This window comes from Drosophila mauritiana, chromosome 2R (genome assembly GCF_004382145.1).
Source record: "Drosophila mauritiana strain mau12 chromosome 2R, ASM438214v1, whole genome shotgun sequence".
In the NCBI taxonomy this organism is placed as follows: domain Eukaryota; kingdom Metazoa; phylum Arthropoda; class Insecta; order Diptera; family Drosophilidae; genus Drosophila; species Drosophila mauritiana.
In genome coordinates, this window is record NC_046668.1 from 7,872,004 (window position 1) to 7,897,360 (window position 25,357).

At 44.6% G+C, this 25,357-nt stretch overlaps 2 protein-coding genes across 2 annotated transcripts in view; both read right to left on the minus strand.

Moving 5' to 3' along the window:
• LOC117135686 (pneumococcal serine-rich repeat protein) overlaps positions 1–25,357 on the minus strand; it is a 78,231-nt gene that overhangs the window by 48,949 nt on the left and 3,925 nt on the right. Inside the window, exons 2-7 of the mRNA XM_033296088.1 lie at positions 14,207–15,632; positions 13,400–14,090; positions 13,223–13,328; positions 12,550–12,696; positions 11,431–11,506; positions 11,238–11,367 (exon numbers count right to left, since the gene is read on the minus strand). Of these exons, the coding sequence (XP_033151979.1) occupies positions 11,238–11,367; positions 11,431–11,506; positions 12,550–12,696; positions 13,223–13,328; positions 13,400–14,090; positions 14,207–15,265 (2,209 nt within the window). The 5' untranslated portion in view covers positions 15,266–15,632. The remainder of the gene's footprint in view (positions 1–11,237; positions 11,368–11,430; positions 11,507–12,549; positions 12,697–13,222; positions 13,329–13,399; positions 14,091–14,206; positions 15,633–25,357) is intronic.
• Positions 3,719–4,043, minus strand: LOC117135689. Its single transcript, XM_033296090.1, has 2 exons — positions 3,987–4,043; positions 3,719–3,932 (listed from the first exon to the last, which is right to left on the minus strand). The coding sequence occupies exons 1-2, from the start codon at positions 4,038–4,040 to the stop codon at positions 3,801–3,803; spliced, it is 186 nt and encodes a 61-aa protein (XP_033151981.1). The 5' UTR covers positions 4,041–4,043; the 3' UTR covers positions 3,719–3,800.

A 25,357-nucleotide genomic window follows, 5' to 3' on the forward strand; every position in this document is an offset into this window, starting at 1 on the left:
AAAATAATATAAAAATTTAACAAACACATAAATATTTGCAAGCACACATGGAAACGATTGGTTAAACACAAATTTTGCACATATTTGGAAATGGAAAATTCTGTCCAGAAATCAATCAACATATTTGCACTCCCGAAAGAACGTTCTGCACTTAAAAGCATATCAAAATTGAAATTTCAGGAGGAGCAGAGAGCGTTGCAAATGGTAATTAAAAACGGAAAATGTTTTTCGTCGTCTTCCTGGAATGCCATTAAATAATCAGCATGGCTATCATTATCCGTCATTCGCAACAAAATACAATAATTAATGAACCCGCCCAAATTGCAATTACCTTATGCATAATTAAATTATAATTCATTAGACACGAGCCCTTGGCGTCTAAATCACAGCAATCAAATATTACCAATGCGAAAAACCATCTCGATACGCAATCAAATGAGGCTAAATCAATAGGCTTAAAATGGGTTTCTAGCCCCAACAAAATTTTTTAAGCACTTTATAACGAGCAATTTTTTCAAGGGGGTCTTGACTCGACTCATTTGGGCGAATCCTGGCAACTAGAGAGGCTGAGATGCACAGATAAAAATGGTATTGTGATTATACAACATTTAGACGGGTAGTTAAGGGGCGATTTTTCGGAGTGAAGGCGAATGCTGATGACATGGAAATTGCAAATGCCATTGTGAATGTGAAATTGTTTAGAGGCGACGCGCGACAAGAAAATCGCAGAGCAATGGGCGGGAAATGTTTGAAAAATGACTTTTCTTCGGCACTGAGAATCCGCTCGGATGAGTCTGCCATTTTCTTGTTGCAATGTCGCATGAGCTGGTGTTTTCTTTTGTGTACATATATATTTATTGTGTGTACTGTGCTTATTGGATGTGGATTTGAAAAAGTGTACTTTATGATGCGAATTCAATTATTTTGCAAATCGGTTTTGTTTTTCTTGTGTACATTACAATTTTGGGATCCACTCCGGCCTTTGGGTTCGCCTTCGTCGACCTCATTTTCCTTTCTGTTCGTGGGGCTCGTCCTTTTTCCCAGCCGTCTTACAGGATATTTTCAATTTTTGCGGCAGGATATTGCCGTTGCCTTATTTGCCGTGTGCGCGCTTACTGTTTTAATTATCTTGCCTGATTTGATTTTCCATTCTTTTTTAATTAATTTCGTTTGAGCATAGTTTATTTATTTATGCGTTTCATGGGCGATTTTCAGCATTCGATTTCCACGCGCTTGTTGGTTTTTGCTTGTTTTTCTTTGCTGGCGAAACCTTTTTAATCATTTGTTTTACAAAAATGTTTGCGGCTGTTTTTTTCCGTTGGTGTTTTCGGTTGTAATGATATTGGGTTTTTTGTTTTGGTTTTATTCGGTTGTATTTGTTATTTACTAATAAAATGCATGTAAGTCAGTCCGTCGTTTCAACATTTTTGTGTCTTGTATATTTGGTTTGTTTGCTGCAATAAAACCATGAGCACTTAAGTTCGAAACTCGATACTAGACCACCATCAACTATTTTGGCAGCCAGCCGAGGGCAAGCAATCGAAAACCAATTATCGTGCGAAAGTGGCAGCCAGACGTGAATGTTGCTCATGTTGCAACAACTGCGGGGGAGCAGAACAACAAGTGCATGTTGCACTTGCTGAGGACAGCCGCACCCACCAAGCTGCCACGCCTATTTCGCCACGACAATCCGCTAACCATTTGCACTTGGCCGCCACCGATTCACGCACTTGCTGCTCGAGAGTACACACACTAAACTGGTGGCTTAAGTCGGGAATTCTAAACATATATTTAGCGCTTTAACTTTCGAATATTTTCTCGAATACTTTCTAAATGACTGTCAGCCCGATTTCGAAACGTTCCAAGTCCCAGGCGTGCACAGCGCTCGGCGCTCAAAGGAAAAGACAACTTGATCACAGCATGGAAAATGTTCAACTGACCGAGTGGCTAGCCTGTAGACCAGCAGAGAAGCTGCGGCTTTATCAGTTCGTGGCTCGAATCGCTCGGCCATCGCACTGCTCGGCAAGCTCGTCCTTCGGCTCGGCACGCAGGACTCGCGTCGCAGCTTCGTGACTCGTGCGGCGTGCGTCGTGCCTCGAGGTTCGTGGTTCGGGCCGTGTTCGCGGTCGTGTCCTGGGCTCGGGAAGCAACATGTTGGAGCCACAGCATCCTTGCTGCTCCTGGCCCTCGAAAATCTCAATTTCGAGCGCAACTCACTCGTCCTGTGGCGTCACGTATTGCTCTTGCTGGCATTGAGACTTGGAGCTTCGAGTGAAAGCTGCGTTTGTTTTGCTCGCCTACGCCCAACGAGTGGGTCTACTGCTCCGCCACGCCGCGCCGCCGATTCCCAAGGAAGCTTCCGTCCCGATGACGATGATGAGGTGCGTCCTCGTTCCCGAACATTGGATATCCTTCGCAGCGGAAATTATATATGACGAGATATGTATTACTTTGCCATCGAACAAAGGGAATGCGCTTCGCTTCGCATTGCTGTGCTTTGCTGATTTGGGACGGCTGCGTTTTTTTTGGCACACAGCAAAAAAACTTAACATTTGATTTATATTTAGGATGGTTATGCAAATCATGCAGCTTACACTAAACAACAGATTGATTTGTATCAGCTCAAATGAAATTTGCGTGCATTAGCAACTTGCTATTAACAAAATACACTGATTTAAGCACTAAATCCTAGTTTATGGAGTCCTACTTTAAGTATTGTAAAATTCTAAAACATATTTTCTATTTTATGACATTTGTAACACTACTTCTAGGGCTAAAATTTAAATTTCATTTGTTGCTACTAATCATAATTAACAAGAGGACTAGGAGAATTTAGTTTAATGTAACATAAGGGATAATAATGGCCATTTGCAGTGCTTCCCTTTCCTGGGAGACTCCACATACATACATAAATATGTACATATATGTACATATAGTATGTATCCTTTTTGACTGATAGCGATAGCATAACTTTTTCGGTTAGTCTCCGAGGTGCATTCACACATGGCTGCATTGCAGTTGCTGAAGTAGAGCGGCTTAGAAGGTGTTTATCCGGGGATTGCAAGGGCTGTTAGGGGGATGGAGACTCCGTCGACTTTGAACAGAGGGTTAGCTGCATCCAGACTCCGGCAGCCATAATGCAATTATGCAGTGCCTGGCGGCGCAGCTCCTTTGCAACGAGTAATAAGCATTTGCATTTTCACAGAATGTAGAACACAAGTCGCTGAAGAAGTTGCGCTTTGTAGGTTTCCATCGCTCCGAACAGCCCGGCATTGAAACGCCTTTGTAACCCCTTTCCTGGCTCATCAGCCGGAATGGACCTACGGCCATGTGCGCGGGGCGTGGGTTTCATGCTCATAATTTGTGCACTTTATTAATAAAGTTTGCCAACTCGGCTTGGCCCAGACGCAGTGAGAATACACAAAGCCAGGAGGAGAATGAATATACAAAAAGTGTATAACAATTGTAAAACAATATGGCTGTAAGAACTTGTGTAAAACATACCACTTTTTTTTAGTCACATAAACAGAAACGCGGGCCTATATTTTCGACTGATAGGTGAAGTTTTTAGAGCCTTTAAGACGGCAAATCTAGTCAGACATGTTGTTTTCCCTTCGATTGCAATATGCTTTAAAATTCTACACTTGAATTTCACTCTTCCCTTTGACCATTAATATCGAGCTTGCCTTTGTAAGCTTAAGGGGTTCAAGAAACGAAGTTTTTAGTTTGCTGAGGAAAGTGTTTATTTAAGTAACTGGGAAAGTGGCCAGGAGGTGTGTCCTCCCAGCAACATCCTAGTTCTAGTTGCTCTGCCCGTTTTGTCCTTGTCCACTCTGCTGGTTGCCGTTGCCATTGCCATTTGGCGGTCTTGGCGGCTGTCCCTGCGGTTGTCCATTTTGGCCCTGGGCGGCCACCTGCAGCGGCATTTGTGCCTGGAAAACCTCTGGTTAGGCCAAGTGGATGATTGAAAACCCTTCAACTCTTACCAAACCCACAGCCAGAATTAGAAGGAAGATGCTGAACAATGCGAACTGCTTCATGTTGAATTCGAAACTTGTAAACTAACAACACATGTGGTCTTTTATAGCCCAACAACCCAAGTGCGGTTCCCAGGAGATTATAATCCAGTGCAATTAAGCATCGCGTTGAACAAAATGGCAAAATCAGTTTGTTTGTTAATAATGTAATTCTGTATTATTTGAACCGCTCGAATCAGATTTATAATGTCGTAATTGCGTGCGATCTGATCGCATATATATTATAATGACAAAATAACTCGAAAGAGGAGCTATCATTTTGCTGTTTAATTGGAAAAACAAATTTGCTAAAAATTAGGCAGAATATCTCTCAAATGTCCATAAGGTCACAATGTTAAGCTTTAATTAACTAACAATTTATAGCTTCAGCTCTAAATGCAATAACATTTTGAAAACCCCCGGTAATAGCAATGAAGCAGTCGGAGTAACAGGTATCTGGTATTCGATGCTTTTGACACTGCCTCTTGTCTTTTGTATCTTGTCTTAGAAAACTATGTTCGTAGAATATTTTAAGTTGTATATAACATTTACTTAGCCGCACACTTTACGAAGCTTTCGAAATCAATTAACTTGGGCACTATTACATTTTCATAAAGTTTGTCTAGGCAGAGTGAGCCGTCTATTATTCAAACTGTATTTCCTATTTTTGCTCGGTCTTTTAATTTGAGCGTATGCTCAAACAATCCAGCACACCAGCCGCCCATATGCCACCATTCTTTGGCTGACACTACACGTTTTGAATAGCGGTAACCGGGAGATTCGCACACCGCCCACCCGTCCACCTGCCACCGCCGCCCATCCACTTGCCCCTCGCCGTCACCTGTGCTATGCAAATCACCTTGGGGGCATGGTCGGGCAAAGCAATTTCGCTCGGCATTTTCGAGCGTTGACTGGCAAAATGTCTTCGGTTTCAGCTTGAGATTAAATTCTGCCGAACGTTGGCCAAACAGAAACAAGACTTTCTAGTTTAACCAACAACGATGGGTCCCGCCCTCCGATTCACCTGTCACCTATGGGCACATCGATGTTTGCAGACAGGAAAAATTGCATATAGTTGAATTATTTAGTTACAATAGGTACAAGTATAGTTAATTGTATTCTTGAATTTAGTATTCAAATAACAATTGTAAAAATATATAATAAATAATAATGAAACACACATATGCGTGTGATATTAAATTAACAACAATGCAAGCAGTTGCAGAAATAATTTTTAAAAATATTTTAAGCGACTTTGTGCAGATTTCTTACTGTGTACTTGTGTGGTTTTTTTTCGGTTAATAAATGTCCCTGCCTCAGCGAAATATGAATATTGAATATGCCTATAGTCGCGGACTGAGCGGCTGAATAAACCACAAGCGAGTGGCAAACCCATAACGGCTTATAACCATTTCGGCACTTTTCAGGACGAAGGAGGAAAACGCAAGGATTTCGGTGGCCATATGGGGGAAGGAGGTGGGGAAATTCGGGTAGCAAGACGACACCAGCATACATTGTGGATGAGCACTAATGAAGTCTCAGCCCTCGTCCTTTACAGTTGGCTGCCTCATTGTTTGACTTTGACTTTGCCACTACCTTTCACTACCAAGGGCCCCGCCCACTTTTCCACTTTGCACACTCACAATTGTTTGCACAGCAGTCACTGCTTTGTCCTTTGACCCGCCACGCAAAGCACTCCGCTGCCGCTGCTTCTGGCCAGCCTATTTATTTATGTTTATAATAGGATTTTTATCAAAACTTTTCCCCAAATTAATTTTGTAATGAGTATTTAAAAGACACTCGCATTTGGACAAACAGGCAAACAGAGACAGGACACACACACACCCACACACACAAAGAGACCCGCAGCGCGCCATTCTGGTGTTTGTCTTTTGACACGCCCGATGGCCACTCAACTTTACCGCCCCTTCTCGAGGAGATGTCCTGGTCTGGTCGGGTCGGGTCGGGTGGACCAGGATGGGCAGCCAACATTTATGGTTGATGTCCTAATATGGGGTCTCTGAATGGTGTCGCAAGCAGGGCTCCGACTTATATCACAGAAGTTTCCATTTAAAGCCCACTTATTTCGATGGAGTCTATTAAAAATTTAACGAAGTCTGGCTTTTACTTTAAACAAACAAAAACAGGAAATGTGATTTCTCTGAAATCTGGGTGAAATTTATATGGAAAATTGTGTTCTTTTTACTTCATAAAAGGCACGACACAACTGGAATTTTAGAGAAAAATAGGGTATACTTTAGTTCGTTCTATTCCCTGGAGCTTACATTTCTGTTTTGCCATTCTCATTCGCTCCAGCTACTTTTTGTTTTGACTAATTTGCTGCAATGTTCAGTCATTATAATAATGCCGGGTGTGGATGTTTCGTCGAGATGTTACGAGTCCTGTTTCCTGTGCTCAGGGCTTGTGAACGAAACCGAACTAGATAATTGCCAAATATTTGCGTAAGTTGTCCGTGGTGCAGCACTCATCTCATTACGGATTCAGACCGATGGTCTGGTAGGGATTCGTCCGCGATGCCGGGATGTGGATGTGCTCTGTGGCACCACCCACTTACGGGCAGTGGTTCGGTTATCGCAGGGTATTACGTGGTCATGGGCCCACACCTCAAATAACTGCGGCTGTGGCTTTGCTTCATTTCACTGACCAGCCGCCGAGTTTTGAATAATTCCCTGGCAGCCCACTGCCTTTTGGCACGACCCACACCCACCGGCCCTTGGAAAACTATACAGAGGCCCGCCTAATTTTGTCCAAATTTGCTGTTTAAACATGGCCAATTTAATTTTCGGCTGCAGACAGGGCAACTTGCCAAAAACAGCCTGGTGGTTTCGCCGTTTTGCCGTTTCGCTTCTAGCTTTTTTTTTCTGCCGGAAAGCAATTAAGTCGGCGAGTCAAGAGGGTTTTGGGTTTTTGGGTCTATTAAAAAGCGCATTGCTCTTAATGCTGCTGAAATACTTTTGAATGCAGCTTGAGTCTGATTAAATCAGCTATGCAGCTGGGCAAATGGATGGATAAATGGAAGTACCACCCACAACCATGGGCAATCATTAAGGAAATCGCTTTGAAATGATGTGATGACTGCCGACTGCCGATTGCCGACAGTTGACTGAAAACAAACGCACGCCGAGAAAATGGGAAATGGGAAATGGGAAATGTGACAAGGGCAAAGGCGAAAGGCGAAGGCGAAAGCTGGGCGAAAGCATGGCCAACTTTTCAAAGCGTCATTAATCATGAAAAGTTGGGGCGGTCTTAATCCCTGGTCATGGCGTTATCCTTTGTGGAGCTGTCGATATTTGCCTGTGGTTTGTGCTCAAATTGGGGAAAATGAAAATGAAAATGACAAAAGTTCTCATCTCGACGGCTAGCTATGTATCTATGTCGCTGGCGGAATTATGGTTTATCATATTTGTTTGGAATGCTTTCCATTTTCCCCTCTTGTGGTAACCAAACACACACACACACGCACAGGATCCCTCACACACAGAGATGACATATCCTTTGTCTCCTGCTCGTCCAAGTTTCCTGCGTTCCTTTTGTTTTTTACACACAGCTCCTCCTGTTTTTTTTTTGCTGTACTCTTTGTTTTGTGCGGCTCACTTGGAAATACTGTAAATATTTTTAATTCTTTGCCAGCGCCAGAGGGGCAGCAGAATTTTCAGCTTTTAAGCTAAAGCTATGAAAATAATTTGGTCCCAGAAATACTTGCGGCCGAGTTGGGGGTGCGGACGGCAGGGGGCTGGGAGCTGGCAGCAGGGGGCGTGGCCTGTCCATGGCTAGGTCCTTTGGCTGAATCCTGGAACTGAGCCTGAGCCTGAGACCGAGCCCGAGCCAGAGCCTGAATACTGAATACTGAGCCTGGGCAATTGGAATGCCTTTTGTGGCTCGCAGTAACGTTGTCGTGTTGATTAAGCCAGCGCTCGCAAAGCCAAAAGAAAACGCGTTCTGGCCAAGGGGGCGCATTGTTGCCATGATTCCCGCCGTTTTCCGTGTTCCCCGTGAACTGGCGAAATGCTGAAATGGTGACATGGTGGCTGCCACAAAGTGCCGCTGCAAGTGGATAATAACTGACGGCAACTATGCGCATTTGTTTTATGCAGCAAAGTAATGAAACAACAGCAAGAGGAGCATCTACGCGCACCACCAAAAATGACATCGCGACCGCTTCCCTCGGGCGGTACAACAACACCAACTAGCAGCAAAGCAAAAAAATCCAAAAAAAAAAAAACCAGGGAAAACGCTGAGAAAAACAATTATAACATTCACAATCGCTCTAAATCGTGCGAGCATGGTATTGAAATATATTCTCATTTCCCACCCAAGAAGGTCATAGTATAAATATGCCAAAAATATTTAAATAATAAAACAAGAATTTATTCAAAACATACCAATAAATGCAATTTGGCGAAACTATTTGTATATTAACTCATTTTCCGGAACCATGCAGAATGATTTGAGTGCCGCAGACACTGAATAAAAGATACCCTACCACTTGTATAACTACTAATAAAGTAAAGCGATTCACAGAACCCATTATTCATGAACAAAGAACACACTGGAAAATTCAAAAGGCAGTAGGTAAATGGAGTAATTATGCTTTTGTCTCTGTGCATCAAAGCTGCAAGATCCGAGCGGCGAAAACATGGAAAAGGACCAGCAGCAGTGCAACAAACTATGGTTCCTCCCGAGGAAATTGCGTGCATAGTGGAAAAACTTTCTCGCCGGGTCGAAGTCAAGAGCGCCTTTAACGTCATCAGCTGGCTGAGGAGGTGGATGGGTGGATGAGAGGGTGGGTTTCTGTTTTCCTTTCGCCTATTTTGAGAGCCAGCACAAAGCAAAGACAAACAACAGGGCAGGGCATTGCGGAGCTGCTTTGTCATGGCCGCTGATTTGGTTTAAGAAATGCATAGCAGCATTCCATTCCACATTTTCCACTCGGCGCTCACAATGAACGCACCAGCAGGAAAAGCGGTAGGAAATGGGCGACCTGGGTGGGTGGCCATCTGGAGCAGGCAGGAGCAGGAAGCAGCGCTCAGCCGCCATTTTGGCCAGGAGTGCGCTCGTGCATGCCGCAGTTAGCGCCTTTCCGCGGACTGTGGTTTAAACCTTTGATACCCGATTCCGAAGCTATTACTGTCCAAGGGATATTGCCAAACTTATCAAAGTGCGAATCAAAGTGCTTTTGGATATTTATCCGCCTTGAAATATACACCTGTTCGGTGTATCAAGGTCGCTGATTCGTTTTTTTGCTTGGCAGTAGTATTTATGTCTATCTATCTTTTTCTTGAAGGCCATCATGCTATTCTATCCTTTGCTTTTTTATGTCGCAGTTGCAGTTGCATTTACCTGGAAGCCATTATCACCCCCTCTGCAAAACAGTTTCTTAATCTGATTATGGTTCTTTATATTTTCCTGACTAACGACTTTCACAGGATTTTGAATGCTAGTAAGGCAACACTCAGCTTTAAGCATTAATTTTAAGTCGCCTTATGGAAGTTCGAAAGAGATGTTTTCAATATTGCACACGAGCGTCATCTATCGGCGTTTTCAACAGTTGCTCATAACTTTTTAATGAAAAGTTCGATCTGAACAATTGTTAATTGGCTCAAAGATTTTACATTACTAGTTTCCTAACTTCTGTTTATATATGATACCCAGCTTTCTAAGGATCTTCAATCTAGGGGTCTTAGGTCCACTGTACCAAGGCGTGCCGGCACACAAATTAGTTTTAACCAGCCCCTGTCACGCTGCGGTGAGCCCCATTGTGCTGCCACCGTCGTGGCTGCCGATTAAGTGCGTCTCCTTGGAAAAGGGCCAGAAGCACTAGGGGAGCCCAGCGAGCGACAGTTGGTACTATATAACCAGCACTGGAAGCAGGAGTCGCAGCTGCTGCCTGTTGACATTTCAGTGCCTTCAGCCAAAAGTTTGCACTGCCATCGCAATGGGGGAATCCAAAATTATCGGCGGAAGGATGCGGACTTGCAAGGGGATGGGCGTCTTCTAATCAACATCTAATTATATCGCTCTCCACTCTAATGAAGGTGAGCCAAGGCATGCATGATTGATGATTGATAATTACGGGGGACGTCTGATGGGCCATACACATAGAGCATCAACGGGAAAGGCAACGACAACGGCAACACAAATCATGCAGTTCGCAAATCTCGATGCCAAAAACAGAGAAACCAATACTAATGCCAGGCAGCTTGGTTGGACTGGTGTTGGTATTGGTATGGGTGCTGTTGTTTGGTTACTGTGTTTGTGTGAGATGCAACATGTGATACACTGTCCTAGTTCCGCGTCCGTTACTGCGTTGTTATGCAACACAATGGCACACATAAACGCAGCAGGGGGTGGCAAAGTACCGCTTCGGGTGGGGTGTGTTGCAAAGGCATTGAGAACGAGCGCCAGCCAAAAGCTCCCCCGAAAAACACTCGAAAAGCTGGCTCAAGTTGCGGGAAAATAAACTCAAGCTTAAAAGCAGCCAAATGTCCCAAACTTAAAGCTGAATCCTGAAATTGCAACACAAGCTTGAGGGCCACCAGAGCTTTTTATAAAGCCCCTTTATGGCCCTTAAATGTAACAGTAAAGCTTTTGTAACAGTAAAACAGGGATGTCCCTTAAAAGGGGTTCCAAAAACACAAACATTTAAAGACATCCAAAACAAAATCTGGTTTTGAACATTCTGCAAAACTCCATTCTTCAAATCACAGGATTATGTGTAGCCTACCAACTTTGCAGAATTGTATCATCTACCGATGTATATACCTTACCAGTCTTTGGTCTTTTGATTTTGCGATTGTACTTACATTTCGTTAGGTATTCTAAATTTGAAATATAACGAAACAAAACACAATACGCAACGCATTAGAAATATGATTGCCATCATTATCGATTGGTTCTATTGAACACAATATCGAATACAGATTATAAAATCAATTTGTATAATATCAGATATATAGGATCTACGAGTAATGCGTATTTACAATGTCTTTACACCAGCAATTTAAGGATAATAACGAGGCGCTTTTTATATCTAAAGCTAGGCCTGATCACTTGTTCCATTAGAGTTATGTTCGCTTAAAATCTTAATGGCTAACTGTACTGCAATACAAGCGGGGTATATAAAATACTGTAATTTATATGGGACATAGCATTTTCTTTTCAGGGTAAAAATTGCAATATATATTCCTGTAAAGGACTTACCCATATCATCGATTATCGGTGCCATACGCAAAGTGACTCCAATCAACATGAGGCACATTAGCAGTAACAAACATGCGGTGGCAATTATTGTCCAGCGAGCACGCTGAGACAGATCATGAGGATCGATCACCTAGCGGTATATATAAATTTTAAACTATATAATTTGTGGTTTATTGCTTTGAGTATGACTCACCTTAACAACCTCTGTATCCAAGTCCTGCACCAGAATTTTTGGTTTTTTGTGCCGATGTCGCTTTTTGTGGCGATGTCTGTGAATTGAAAGGAAGAGGAGTTAATATATATGTATCAGTTTTCACTTTAAACGTATTTCTTTAAGGATACTTCTTTAAAGACCTACAAATATAATTTTAAAAATTTTCCTTAACTTGAAAGCATATGAAGACTTAAATTGATTTTACATGTTCTTCTAAGGAAATTGCTAGTTGGCTTGGAAAGCTATAAATTGATTAAATGCTGGTAAGAGGAAATAAAGTTATAGGTACTTGGCATTGCCTTTAATGCCATTTGATGATTATTTCTGGCAGAAATTTTGCACATTAATCTGTTTGGCTTGTGTGCCTGAGCGTCTGCCTGCTTTCAGCCACATATGTGAGCTCAACCTGCAGCAGAAGCTTAAACATATTTGCTCTATTTCCGTTTGGGTTTTGCAAAACTTCCGCATTACAAAGCTGCCGCAATTTCCCCTACACCGCAGCCCCACCAACCCACCAACCGTTCGCTACAAACAACATGGCTCGATTTTTGCAACGGAAGTTGCTCCTGGCTATGGGCGGAAAAAGGAGAGCAGCGGCAGACATCGGACTGCTGACAGTCAATGCCATCGTGCCACCCAGTCACCCGGTTACCCACCCAGTGAGCCACCTAAGTCCGTTGCCTTTTCCCCCACAAAATAGTCGCACAAAGCTTGTCAATCAATTTTTGTCTGCTCAACGTCACGCGAACCTCCCAGGGGAGATGTGGGTGGTGGGCATAGGAGGAGGGGCACGCATTAGGGCATATTTGGCAATCACGATCGCCATCGCATCGCCAGTCGGCAGGACATTTGTTAGTGCAGCCCAAGGACACGGCCAGTCCTTTGTTGCAGCACCTGTCCGAATGTCCTAGCTGTCGAACCGAGCCACCATTCATCCATCAGCCGGGCCCGAATCGCGCTATTATTTATATGCGCTCCGATCATTTCTCAACTCAAGCCGATTTTGGCCCGGCCATCAAGGCCAATGTGTCTTGCTGGCTGAAAGGATTTAGGGACATCCAGAGCGTGTGGGTTACACAGACTCCGGTGGCCACTCACCGATGCTTTCGGCGATGCCGCTGATGACCACTGGGGACCATCTGCTCAAGGTCGTCGATTTTATCGGCGTCGTCCAGGTCCAGGTCCAAGTCCATGTCCATGTCCAGCTGCAGGTCGCAGGGCGAGTCCTCACCGTACGGGCATTGTCTGCGGATAATAAATCACATTAGCGGCTATGACCTTTGATATCCAAACAAGATAAAAATGTCACCCACATTTCAAAAAGAAAATATGTGTCGTTCAGATTATATCTATCATTTCGAACTGGATTATGTAATTATATACAACAAATAAATATAAAAAACTCGTTGTAACTAAAAGTGAGTGTTTCCTTTGCTATATGCAATACATAAACTTAATTTTAAGTATATATATTCACCAATTAAGTGGCTTTGACAACTTTAATGATTGGTTTTTAATTGTTTAATGATTGGTTTTTACTCCAGTGAGTTATGGTGTTTAAAAATTTTGTTCAATAATCATTAATTATTGCTTGTATAATTTCGGGATTAACAACTGGCTTTATTCATGTGGATTTTTTAATCCTATTCCTTTGAAAATAAATAAATGTAAAATATTCAAATCGTGACCAAAGCAGGAAATTCGTTATGATGAAACGCAATTTGAATCCCTCGCAATTGGAAGACTTTTCCCTGCCTTGTTCGTGACTTACATGGGCTGCTGTGTATCCGGATTGATGCCGAGCACGTGCACATAGTGCTGGAGACCGCTGGGCGTGGGATAGACCAGTGCGGGATCCGAGCATCGATGATGGCGCTCTGTGGGAGATGGGCAAGGAAGGAGTTCTGAATGATTGAGGCACCTTTCACTGCAGCTCGCTGTCACTTACTGTACTTCCGTTTCCGCCGCCGGTACTCATCGTCGCTGCCCGTGCTCTGGGCCGTTGTCATTGCTGCGGAGGAGGGCATCGCGGAGGGCCTGAAGGCTTCGCTCGGCCTGTCCTTCGGCTTCGTTGCACTGCAGCAGCCGGTGGCGGCCACACTGGAACCCGTCGACGTTGATGTCATCCGGTGTAGTTTTTCGGGCACCAGTGCCCTCGTCCTGCCTCCACGCTCCACGCTCCCGTCCTCCATGGGAATCACCACGGCACTGGGATCCACGCCATATCGCGGTCGCACAGCCAGCAATCCAGTGCTGCGAGACTTGCGGCGCTCCTGACTCCTGCTGCCCATTGCCGGGGGCGTATTTGCATAGCTGGGCGTGGCATGCAGCGACTGGGAATCGCTTTGCGCCAACACCGTGCTCACCGTTACATTAGCGCTATCCTCCGACGTGTTCTGCCGGGAGAAATACCTGTTGTAGGCCTCCGCTCCTGCCACTCCGAAATCTCCTGCTCCTCCGCTCTCAGTGCAGGATATCTGCTTGGGCAGCAGACGCCTCCGCTGCGGAAGTGGAGCGGGTAGCGTCTCAATCTCCAAGGCCACGTGAGGTTGCAACTGCTGATGCTGATGCTGTTGCTGCTGCACTTGCAACTGCGGCTGAGGCTTGGCCAAACTGGAGGGAACATTGATGTGCAGGCGCTGGGGAAGGCAAACACATATGAGAAACTATAAAATCCACTGGACACTAACCACAAATCTTTCTTTTAAGCCCATTGAACTTAGTCGTATTCCAATACTTTTGATGGATTACTTACCGCTTGCTGAGGGGACTGCAGCGGAAACGAGCGAACCACGTGCCTGGGAAAGATGGGGCTGCACTGGGCGCTGATGGACTTGGCCTCCAGGATCCTCAGTCTCTTGGCCAGTCGCGCCCGCTCTCTCGACTCCGCCTCCCCTCCGGACGCGGTGATCACCTCCGCTCCGCCAAAGCTGACGGTGCAGCGGGAACTACTGTAAGAGAGGCTTTCAAGGCTGCCGCGCAGCGAGGCGGTCAGGCTGTCGTCCGCCAGCGTGGAGCTGTGGAGGACTCCGCCGTGGGCCGTGGCGGTCACTGTGGCAGTTGCTGTGGCAGTCGTCGAGGTATTGTCGTGTCCGGAGATCGGGGGCAGTAGTTCCGACTCGCCGTTAATCGTTGTGGAATGTTTGGCGGGAAGCTGGGCCTTCAATCTGAGCTCCGCATCCGAGCTAATGGATCTCCGGTCCGCATCCACATCCATTTGGTGTGCAGGCGTGTGCGTTTGAGCGCGAACAAGTAAGCTGTGGCTGTGCTTGTGCTGTCGCTGGGCTCCCGAGGAGTTGCTCAGCGTGCTGGCCAGGCTGTCCTCCAAGTTGTCAGGGCGCTTCGGATGAGATCGCTGCAAAATGGCCACTGAGCCGGAGGCCTCCTCAATGTCATCCGTCCGAGTCTTGCCTTTTATTTGGGCCCTGGTCTTCCCGCTACTAGTGGCTGGTGGTGAAGGCTGGACCTGGTGCTCCTCCGGTGGCGGGGTATCCTCCCTGCTGGAACGGCGACTTCCGCTGCCAAAGAGTTTTTTCGGCAGAAAAATGCGACCGATGGACTTCCGCTTGCGCCGCTTCGCCTTCTTGTGCTCCTCGTAGTCCCGCTTGAGGGCCTGCATCTTGTGCTCCACCAGAGTGCTGAAGACAGCCTCGTAGGTGAGCGCCCGTTGGAGATCCAGCAGAACATCGTTGGTGGACACGGCCTTGTCCAGTTTGGTCAGCAGCTGCAGGGATTCAGCGCCACTACCACGACCACTGCCACTACCACTGCCCGCGCTGCCAGTGCCACTCTTGCTATCGTCCGCATCCGCCATGTTGGCCTAGTTGGATGGTGGGTGGCTCAATGGGCGGCTCAGGCTCGGGCTCAGGCTCTGGTGGTTGGAGGCGGTTGTTGCTGCTTTGGCTGCCGGTTTTAGCGCCTATTTGCATTCTACTCGACGCGTTGACACGTTGATCGGCTTGTTTTGTCCTCGAGGTTGTGCTGCTACTTCTGCTCCTGAGTCGTCGGCTCCTCCTGCTGATGCCTGCCCGTCATCTGGGTGGCGACGTCTTTGGATGCGACTGTGTCATCGCCACCGCCTCCTTATTACCTCGTTCTCGTTTATCTTCTCGTCAATTGGCTTTTCAATTCTTTCTCTTTTGTGTGTCACGGTGGCATCAAGTGGCGCTTAAAGGCGACGGCTGCACATGCAACAACAAGAGCAACCGAACATTAGACTCTCCCACTCAATTCAATAGACAATCATCGCCCAATATCCTTATGTGCCCCCCTCCCTTCCCATCACTACATTCAAGGACTCACAAAAGATGGAGCAGTTACTTGGGGCGCGGGATGGCGAAGCGCCCAGCCAGCGAGGACAGCTTGCCAATAGTTTTGCTCACTTTTCTGGCTCGGATTCGCGTCTGCCTCCATTATGCATGAGTGTAGCAGATTTCAACTTGTTGCACGCACATCCTTCCCCACAAACATACCCGCTCATGCGAACAGGACCCCCACACACGCAAGGGACGGCATTCATGGCGCTCTAGCAGCACTCAATGTCGAGTGGTCAGTGATGACCCACATTTATTGGCCTGTTTAGGGCCAGGTTGCAAAGCGAAATATGAGATCATCACATTTGGTACGTATGGTTATGCTTTTATACAGGCCCGAAAAGCTAAGTTACTAAAGAGCGGTTAACACTTTTGATGGTTTTATTTAATTTAAATGGTTTTGTTATTTTGTATTATTTCTATAATGAAATGGATGCATTTTTAGCGTATTCCATTTGGGCTTTGCGCCTCATGTCTTCGCTGTAATATCCGCTTTAGATGAAAAACAAAGCCAGGCGGACATCACTGAGTCGGGACAAGTGAATCGAGAGCATCGAGCTGTGACAGGTAAGTGGGAGTGCGAGTTACTACTAAAGCCAGGCTCCCAGTTGCCGTGTGAAATGTCGGTCTAAATGTATATACATATGGGAGCTAGGGACCTAGGCCCGTGGGAAAATGGCAGCGACAGGACTCCCTTGTGGCCTCCAATGCGCTTTTTGCGGCCCTTCATTCCGAATGTATATGTATGCACACACGCCGAATAAAGACCTACAATGAAAATGGATATTGTTTTCATTTCCGCAGTACACAGTCACTGTTGCAATCTCAGTCGCATGCTCGTAAATGTCGACGCCAGCTGTGATGCAAATGGCACACAAAAGGGTCGCCACAATAGGCGCCATCAACAGCAGCAGGCCCATCATCTAAAAAATGATTAAATGCAAAGTAGAAGAAAATAATGCCCAACAATGCTCGTACACAACATGCAAAAGGCGGAGCAGCCCTGGAATCTAGAACACTAGCGTGTCGCGACTCTGGAAACCGTGAGGCAATCGCAATTAAACGATATGGTCGGGTAATAGAAAAAGTTGAAGCCGCCAGTTTGCATAAATTTCAGTTAACAGGATCAAATACTTGGCCCAGACGCACACACTGGCACACTGAAAGAATACTTGATGAAAAAGGATACTATTCATAGCAATCAGCGAGTTTCTGTCATAAATCACCCCTCTCTGCGATTCTCACTGTTATAAGTGAGGAACGCGCTTCTTGGTTCTTGATTCTCATTTTCAAAGGCAGCTGTTGCTGTTGTTGTTTTAATTTAATAAAGTGTGCCTTCTTCACTTTCTTGCTCTCAATATGCCCCATTATTTTGTACAGCACACAAACAGACGAATAGCCGAAAGTTAACATGCGACCTCAACGAAACTTGTATAAATAACCTGTGATGCAAACAAGAACAGAAATCGAATTACCTCAACTTGAGCCAGTCACACACAGGCATTCACCTTGATCCCATTGGGATTTGGCCGAAAATTGGCTTAAAGCCATTCACTGACCACCAAACAATTTCAATGAATCCAATCCTCAAAGTAAGAACGACAACAATAACAATTTTTGTGAGTGCACAGCCTAAGCGTCTTATCTCTGGCCCAAACACAATATCCAACCAGCCAGGCGTGCAAACAATCTAGGCAAATGAAAGAGAGGCACTGCGTGCCGGGAAAAGAGAGGCAAGTATGTGTGTGGGCGGTGATAAAGGGGGCGGCAACGCAAACGCACACGCATAAATCCAAACAAAGACCACATGCCTTATGGCCAGGGCCACTGGTGCGGTACTACGATACTACGGGGCTGCCTCCTTCGTCTCAGGCGGTACGAAAATAAATCATCCGAGGACATAAAACGAAGCCAGGCAAAAATTATAACTGTTGCTGCCACTGCCGCAAAAGTAAATAACAGTTAACAGCGCCAACATCTGCTGTTGGTCGCGGCAGCGGAAAATTCAACAGTTGTGCAGAAGCAGAGGCAAAGGGCCCGCGACTAAGAGAGAGAGAGCGAGAGAGAGCTGTCTCTCTGCGCAGCTGCCACTTTCTGTTGGCCAACTTAACAGCATAAGCTGTTGGCACCGCTGTTAACGAGTCCTGCTTGTTGCTCGTTTGTTTGGTTGCTCTGGGTATTCACGGAATGTTTGCTCCTGATGATCTCCCTGCGGGTGTGTGTTTATAATGGGACATCTGAACTTTTTAGCCAAGCAGTTGACAGTTTTTTTCCATTAGATTTATGTGATTGCATTCGGTAGCTTGTGCCAGCTAGCCGGGCCAACTTTCAGGGCTGCCGAGTTTGGTGTCAATGACAAGCCGAACAAATGCGTAATTGGCGACACACATTGCCGGGTTCCGAGTGGTTTCAGTTTGCGTTGAATGCGTTTATTTTATAACAGCACTCGAAAAGTTGCCGCCAGGGAAATAAGGAAAACTTATCTTAATTTAGTCACAAACTAAATTTGCATGGCTTATAAAACGGTAAAATAAATTTGGAAGGTGTTTGTTATTTAGATTATTTCAATAACTAGACTCCATCAAATAATAGATTTATATTTTTGTTTTTGTATAGCTCCTGGAAGGGTAATATTATTTGAGCCGAATAATATGTACATATATAATGTTAAAATGGATTAATGTTCCCAGTGAATATAAGTTAATTCACTCTATGTTTATTTGCAGCAATCATCCAATTTAGTTCTATAAAAATGTGAACACAAGCTGAATTACAAGTAGAAATTCGCACTTTACACGCTTCCATGGCGTATACGTGATAATCAAGAGCATTTCGCATATTCCATTTTGGGCAACACCCAGCAAACGGATGGCCCAAAGTTCTACGCCCACCAGCTGCCGCATAAATACGTAATTGTTAATAATTTTACAGCACAATTACCCGGGCACAAATCAAGAACGGAATAGCAAATGCAAATGGTTGGAGGTGCAGCCGGATGGAGTGGATGGAACAGACCAAAACCCGGAGCTGGCGAATACTTAAATTTAATCAACTTTCAGCTGCCCGGTGGCGTATACGCGATACTGGCAACTGGATAGTGGATACTGGATACTGCTGCTGATACCCCAAACTCTCGGCCGGGGGCGTTCAATTATTGACGCCCCTCTTCGCTGGCGGCCTTCGCACATTTTTTCGGTTCGCCAACCGATGCAGGCCAAACATAACAAAACGAGGGAAAGCTGTTTGGCAAATAAAACATGCACATGGCTTAAAACACATGACACCGAAACGAGAGACGTCGTTGGACAAGCTAAAACGGAAAAAAGACACGAAAATAAAGCTGAACACAGCAGGCGTTCTTTCCCACACCATCTCACCGTTCACTTTTCACTGGCACTGGCACGGCGCGACCTTTGAAATTAGAGTTCTGAGATGTGTACGTAAAGTTGGTGTGTCCGTGTGAGTGCGAGGACCAGAACAACACACATTCAAATGAGTCCTTGGCCGCAACGAGCTGCAGCAAAAAGGACCTCCCTGCCGCCGCACCGTGCATAAAGTGCAACTGCCGTGGCCCAGCAGCCATCACTGTGTCAGATAATTAGTGAAAACTGTCTGTGAAGAAATGTCTGTCTGTCGCCATGTCCGTGGGTCCAACATCAGCATCCACAGCCGACGTGTATATTCGGAGGCACATCCACAACCACATACACATCCACATCCATGTCCATGTCCATGTCCACGTGCATGTCCACGGCCCTGGCAATGGCAACAGCTGAAATTCAGAGCATCTGAACATCAGAACGCCTGTGAAAAGTGAGAGTACCATGGGCAATATATAACCAATATTTTACTTAACTTGTTTAATACTTTCGAGATGGGCACTATCGAAACTAGATCTTATAGAAGAAAGTTCTGAAATCCAAAGATACTAGAACTTGCCAGAAACACCATAAAGATATTTAAGATTTAAGCAGCTTAAGTGTGCTATGTTACAATACAATCTTTACAGATATGTAAAGTTGCTAAACAGCTTTACAGGTATAAAACATTTATTTGTTTTATTTAAAAATATTTTATTTGAATGTCTCAATGAAGTTATACTGCCATTAACCTATTTGCATTTGCACACCTATACTAAACGCAATAGAGACCTTAACCAGCTCAAATGTCTTTCACTCGATTTCCCAGCAAGCAGCAAATGAAGTAATTTACATGCAGAAAACTGAATAATTGGATGGATGCCCTGCAATTATTCCGTGCCCGATCCCATGGTGTAGCATTGCCTTTTGTGGAGCGTCTGAAATGCAGGCTGACAGTTTTATGACACACAGGATCGTATGCATGCCTTTGCGACACCCAGGCCGTCGTTACTGCTGCAAGGAAACTCTGACAACTGTGGACACGGCCTCCTCTCAGCTCAGCTCTGCTTTCCTTTCCTATCTCCTTTCTCATCTGCTGCTGATGTGCTGCATCAGCTCAAGTTCACCTATTCCCAAAGTGCTGGAGGGAATGGGGATCTCGAGTTTTGCGAACCGACCTTGAACCCTGGCCGCAACTCCAGAGGCTCACGTGGCGTATGAGAAATGTTTCGGCCAACGGGGAATTTCTTGCAACGGAATGCGTCGCGTCTTGTTTATTTGCCGAAGACAGGTCGCAACGCTCGTATTTATAGAGCTTTCAAAAATACATCAGCCACATCGACTGGCCGGTGATTCGGCCTTTTTCAGCCGTCGAGATCGCACAAATCAAACTATCAAATGGAGATTCTTGTTTTTCCTCATCGGGGTTGATATAAACACACGATTCGAACTAAATATTTACACGTCGCTGGCTGTTTTCATTCGGTGTTTGTTTGCCAACCCGTCCTCCGCTCCTTCGACCGCATTTCCTTTGTGTTCCGTTCCGTTCCGCTTTGCTCGACTCCGTCCGGTTTCAGTTCGATTGGTTGCGGCATTGTGCGTTTGGCATTTTTATGAATGGCCCACGGCTCCGGACTCCGCAGCAAATTCCATTGTCTAGCCAACAACAACGGACGGGGCGAAAGCAATTAAATATATACCTCCTACTTTTCCGGAAAATTTTTCTGTTTAATTTACCCGCTGTCGTACGAGATGTACGCAGCGAATACAACCAGATTAAAGGGAAATGGTCAAATATTGCGTATACGCATGAAAGCCCACATAATTGGAAGCCCGCTGCCCTTGTCCGTTGAAACAGAAAGGTCGGCGGAGGAAAAACAGAAAATAATGGAACACGCTTTCCATTAATTTCCACTGAAAGTCATGAGTACCTTCGATTGCGAATGCCCTCAGCATTTGCTTGGGTCCATCGATTATATAATGCGTTAGTGTTAGATAATAGTGAATTTTGAATTGGATCGCTTCCTTCCTTCCTTTCAAACACTTACGAGGATTAGATATTATATCTTCTTGCCCAGTAAAGTTGATTTGAATGTTTTTATCCAAAACTATATAAGCTATATCAACTGTTACTACAATAACTACTTAATCCTTTAGATAAATTAAAGAGCACACTTGCATGTATGCGCAAAGTTCCCACAAAGTGAAATAAATTCGCAGAACTACAAAAGCCCATGTGCCCCACTAATCCTTCGCTCTGTAAATGATCTGCAAATATCTGCTGGAACTGGAAAATAATCCTAGTCCCATGCTCACAGCATTTCTGGCTAACCGTGGCATTTTCTATAAGCCCTGAAATATGGGGCAATCATTTTTATTGACTCTACGAGGGCAAGATACTTTCGGCTCGGGGAAAAAGTTGCACTGCAGTATTTATATTGTTGTTTTAAAATTGGCCCTTGTTGCTGGCGCTGCTTTGGCTGTTATTGTGCCATTGGTGTTGGTAATGGCGCCACATTTGTTCACGCTCCCAAACCAAACAGGAAGCAGCGAGAGAGGGGAAAATGGGGGGAATGTGGAAAAGCGGTGGGGCAGCACTCAAATGACAATCGATTTGCGAACGCAAAGAGCGTAAATACAAATCAAATATGCATTACACAATTGGCCTGGCCAGGATTGGTTGTTGTGGCCGAACTGGTCGGGCTGGCCGGACCTTGGCCCGTACTTCAAGTGGAGTCCACTGAAAGTTTCCCCTTTTCCGCCCTTGTGTCCCAGAAAAGTTTTCACCACTCTCCGTTGCTGTTGGCTTGTTTTTTCGCTTTTTTTGCTACTGGTAAGGCATTTTCCCATGTTTTACTTGCGGGTAATGCCCAAACACTTGTAAATTTAATGGTCCCGGCTATGAAGCAACATTTTCGACTTGGCCCCGCGAACGGAAAACAGAAGAATTAGGCGCTGGCAACATCTGCGATGGAAACTTTCTCACGCATTTTTAGTACTATTTAATTGCTGGCATTTAGCGGTCCTTGGAAAGGGGGGGATAGATGGTGGTGTGTGGGTGTTTGGGCGCCTTTCCTCCGCGCTAAGCTATTAATTAGAACGCTCATACACAGACACACACAGACACAGACACAACCTCACCGCGAAGCTGGCGAAATTTATAGCTTTTTATCGCTGCAACAAGTTTATCTCGTCTTCCTGCTAACGGATGCTCATTACGACCCCGGCCGGGATAAATGGGCAAATGGTTGAATGGCTGGATGGATGGATGATGGCTAATGAAACCCTGTGACTTCCCCCACAGCCACATCCCGAGCTACCGATATCCTGCTGGCAGTGCATAAAAATACTCAGTGATTCCAGCGAGTAAACAACATTTTGTTCGCTCTGATTCAACGCGCTGCGAATAATTGTGAGGCGATCAAAAACAAGCAGTAATTGAGCGAATTCCGGGGAATCACCCTTTTGGGGGAATAAACTGCATTGGCAATTATGAAGTGCAACTTTCGTACAATGTCAGGTTACGAACAGGTGAAAATAAAATGCTCAATTTGACTTTCAATTGGCTGAAATCGGCTTTTGCTAACTGCTATTCCTGCTGAAAGGCAATCAAATGTCATTAACATATAAGTTATTCATTTATTTCTGCCATTGCTCGCTTCCTTATCTAATAAAATTTATTTGGAATTTTTTATGGACATATTTTATGTATTAAATATTCAATTCCGTCAGCAGTCGTAACCGCTGCATGATTACTGAATAAAAGTTATGGCCAAATGGTCAATGGAAACTTTAGAGAGAAAAAAACATGTGGGGTAATAATTTGCATATTGCAAGAGAAAATATTCACAAATATATATATGCTACTTTTTAATTATGGGTAATATAAATTACTCTAGATATTACGATTTAATATCACAAAGACGTTATATCATTTATGGGAAATACAATTAAATTTCTTCACTTATTATCAATAAAGATTTAATTGCTTTATTTGGCATCAAGCGAAAGTCAGATATATATTCATGCGGTTTTGAGTTACCAACTTCACAGTCTTAAAAATGTCTGAGTAAAGGAAGTCGGTGACAATCAAGGTAGAAATCTCATATCGATCGGAGTATAGACGAAACTTGGCCACTCACCCTGCGCTTGGAATCCAATTTTAGCATTTCGATTTAGCCTCGCACTTGCTGCTAGCTGAAAGTGGCATTTATTAAGGCCAACACCCCATGAGCTACAAAAATACGAATGCTTGGCGTAAGGATAACGTTTGTGAGCACGACCTAAGCTTAACTAAGCAGCATGCAGTCGTATCTGTGGGCCATGTTTGCTTATAAGTATGTATGTTTTTTTATTTATGTTTATGTGAGCTGCGTCTTGTTGCAGGCAAAAATGTGAGGAGTGCGGAGGGGTGACGGGGGAAGGGGGCACACGAGAAGTCGGCATCAGTTGCCCAACAAACCGAGCCATGGGGCGAAACAGCTTATCCTTGAGATATAAACTGACATTTAAGCAACTCAGCCGTATGCATAGCACTCACATAAGCACAAGCTCACACGCAGACACGTGCACAAAAGGCAAACACACACACACACAACACACACACTAACAGATGCAGCCGTAACCTTGCAGCACGCGTTTCCACCAAAGGAATACCCCGCCTTCGCAGTGCCACGCCCCTCATCGTCCCACTTTTCAGTCAATTGCATTGATGGGAAAAAATGTGTTAGACTAACAAAAGTGGAGGGAAATGGAATAGTTTATTTGACACTTTAATCCTGAATTACGTGCCACAGATTAGCGCATGGTGGCAAATCAACATCAAAATCCCCAGGTGAAAAAGATCGAGCAATTAAATTAAATTGCATTTATGCACGCTGCTCACACGGACAGGGACACACACACACACGCACCCACTCACCCAGTCAGACAGAACACGTGTCGTATGAGCAATCCTTTTGTCTTTGCACTCGCTTTGTTATTGCTGTTGCGTTGGCTGTGTGCGTTTTTATTGAAATTAAATTGTTCGTGTTAAATTTCACCGCCACAAATTGTTGGCGTTGCATGTGTCTGCGTGCCTGGGCTAAAATGTCTGTGTGTGGGTGTGTGTGTGTGTCAGTTCCTGCTACCACGTTGCACGTTAGTCAATGTCATGTTGCCCCACACTTTTCGCACTCAGCCAAACACGAAACTGTAATTTTTTTCGATTCGGAATATTTCAATGCAAAAAGGCTAAAATATGTGCGAATTTTTTGTTCGCTTTTCCACTGAAAGCCAGGATTTACATATCCTTGCAAGTGTGGTAAAATAACAACCTAAGCGAAAATATTCTTTTCGAGAAAACTTTGATAAATCTTTATCTAAAATTATATTATTCTATTGCATAATGCATACAAATTTTAAATTGTCTTGTATAGAAATGCTTTCAAAGCATGGAGTGTGCATATATAATTGTTTGTTTAATTATTTTTTTTTTATTCTAGAAGAAAATATTCAATTCAATTAAAAAAACTGTGCCATGTATTTTTTTCAGTGCATCACTGGTTGCCCCAGTCTCATACACGCACTTCAACACAGCTATGTCAATTTGTGGTTTGTTGTCTCTCCGCCTAGCTGGCACGGAAAATTGTTGGCCGTGCCACGCGGCGTATGAGCAACATTGGTGGGGCACTTGGAAAGTCAGTTGCACATACAAATATGCATATGCTGCAGGCACTTGCAGGTGCATGACAATTACTTTGCAGGCCCGCTGGTGCAACAGTTGCATTCCCCAGCTGTCTAAAACTTGCGACCTGTTAAACACCTTTTGCGAACTTTTCGCCATTCTGCAGCGAGAATTCTTTGGCCCATCTTTGTGAATCCTTAATGCCGAAATTCTGGCAGTTGACTTACTCGCTTTTGCTGAGGTTTCAGCTGCCGGGCTTAAGACAAACCTGCTGAAAGTGGGTCAGGCCAGAATAGTTCATTTTAATTTCAGCAGAGAAACATCAAATGGTGCCGGGCTTTATCCTTGGCATATCCCAAACTAAGCCATGAGAGAGAATATTTATTAGGCTATGCCAAACTTTAACAATTTATTAAAATTCAGTCTAAACGAATCTTATTATACTTTTCTCGAGGTAGCAAAAACTTTTGCCTCTATTTTGGTAATTAATTTTCTTCAATGCCTGCTTTGAAAAATATGTATTTACGCTTTTGATAAGTTAAGTCCAAAGAAAACTTTACCTCAAGAAG

What these genes read in the sequence shown, in the direction of transcription:
- LOC117135689 (XM_033296090.1), bottom strand. Translation starts at nt 4,040, where the DNA reads ATGAAGCAGTTCGCATTGTTCAGCATCTTCCTTCTAATTCTGGCTGTG. An exon ending in TAATTCTGGCTGTGGGTTTG is followed by an intron (nt 3,933 to 3,986) that starts GTAAGAGTTGAA and finishes GAGGTTTTCCAG; the next exon opens with GCACAAATGCCGCTGCAGGT.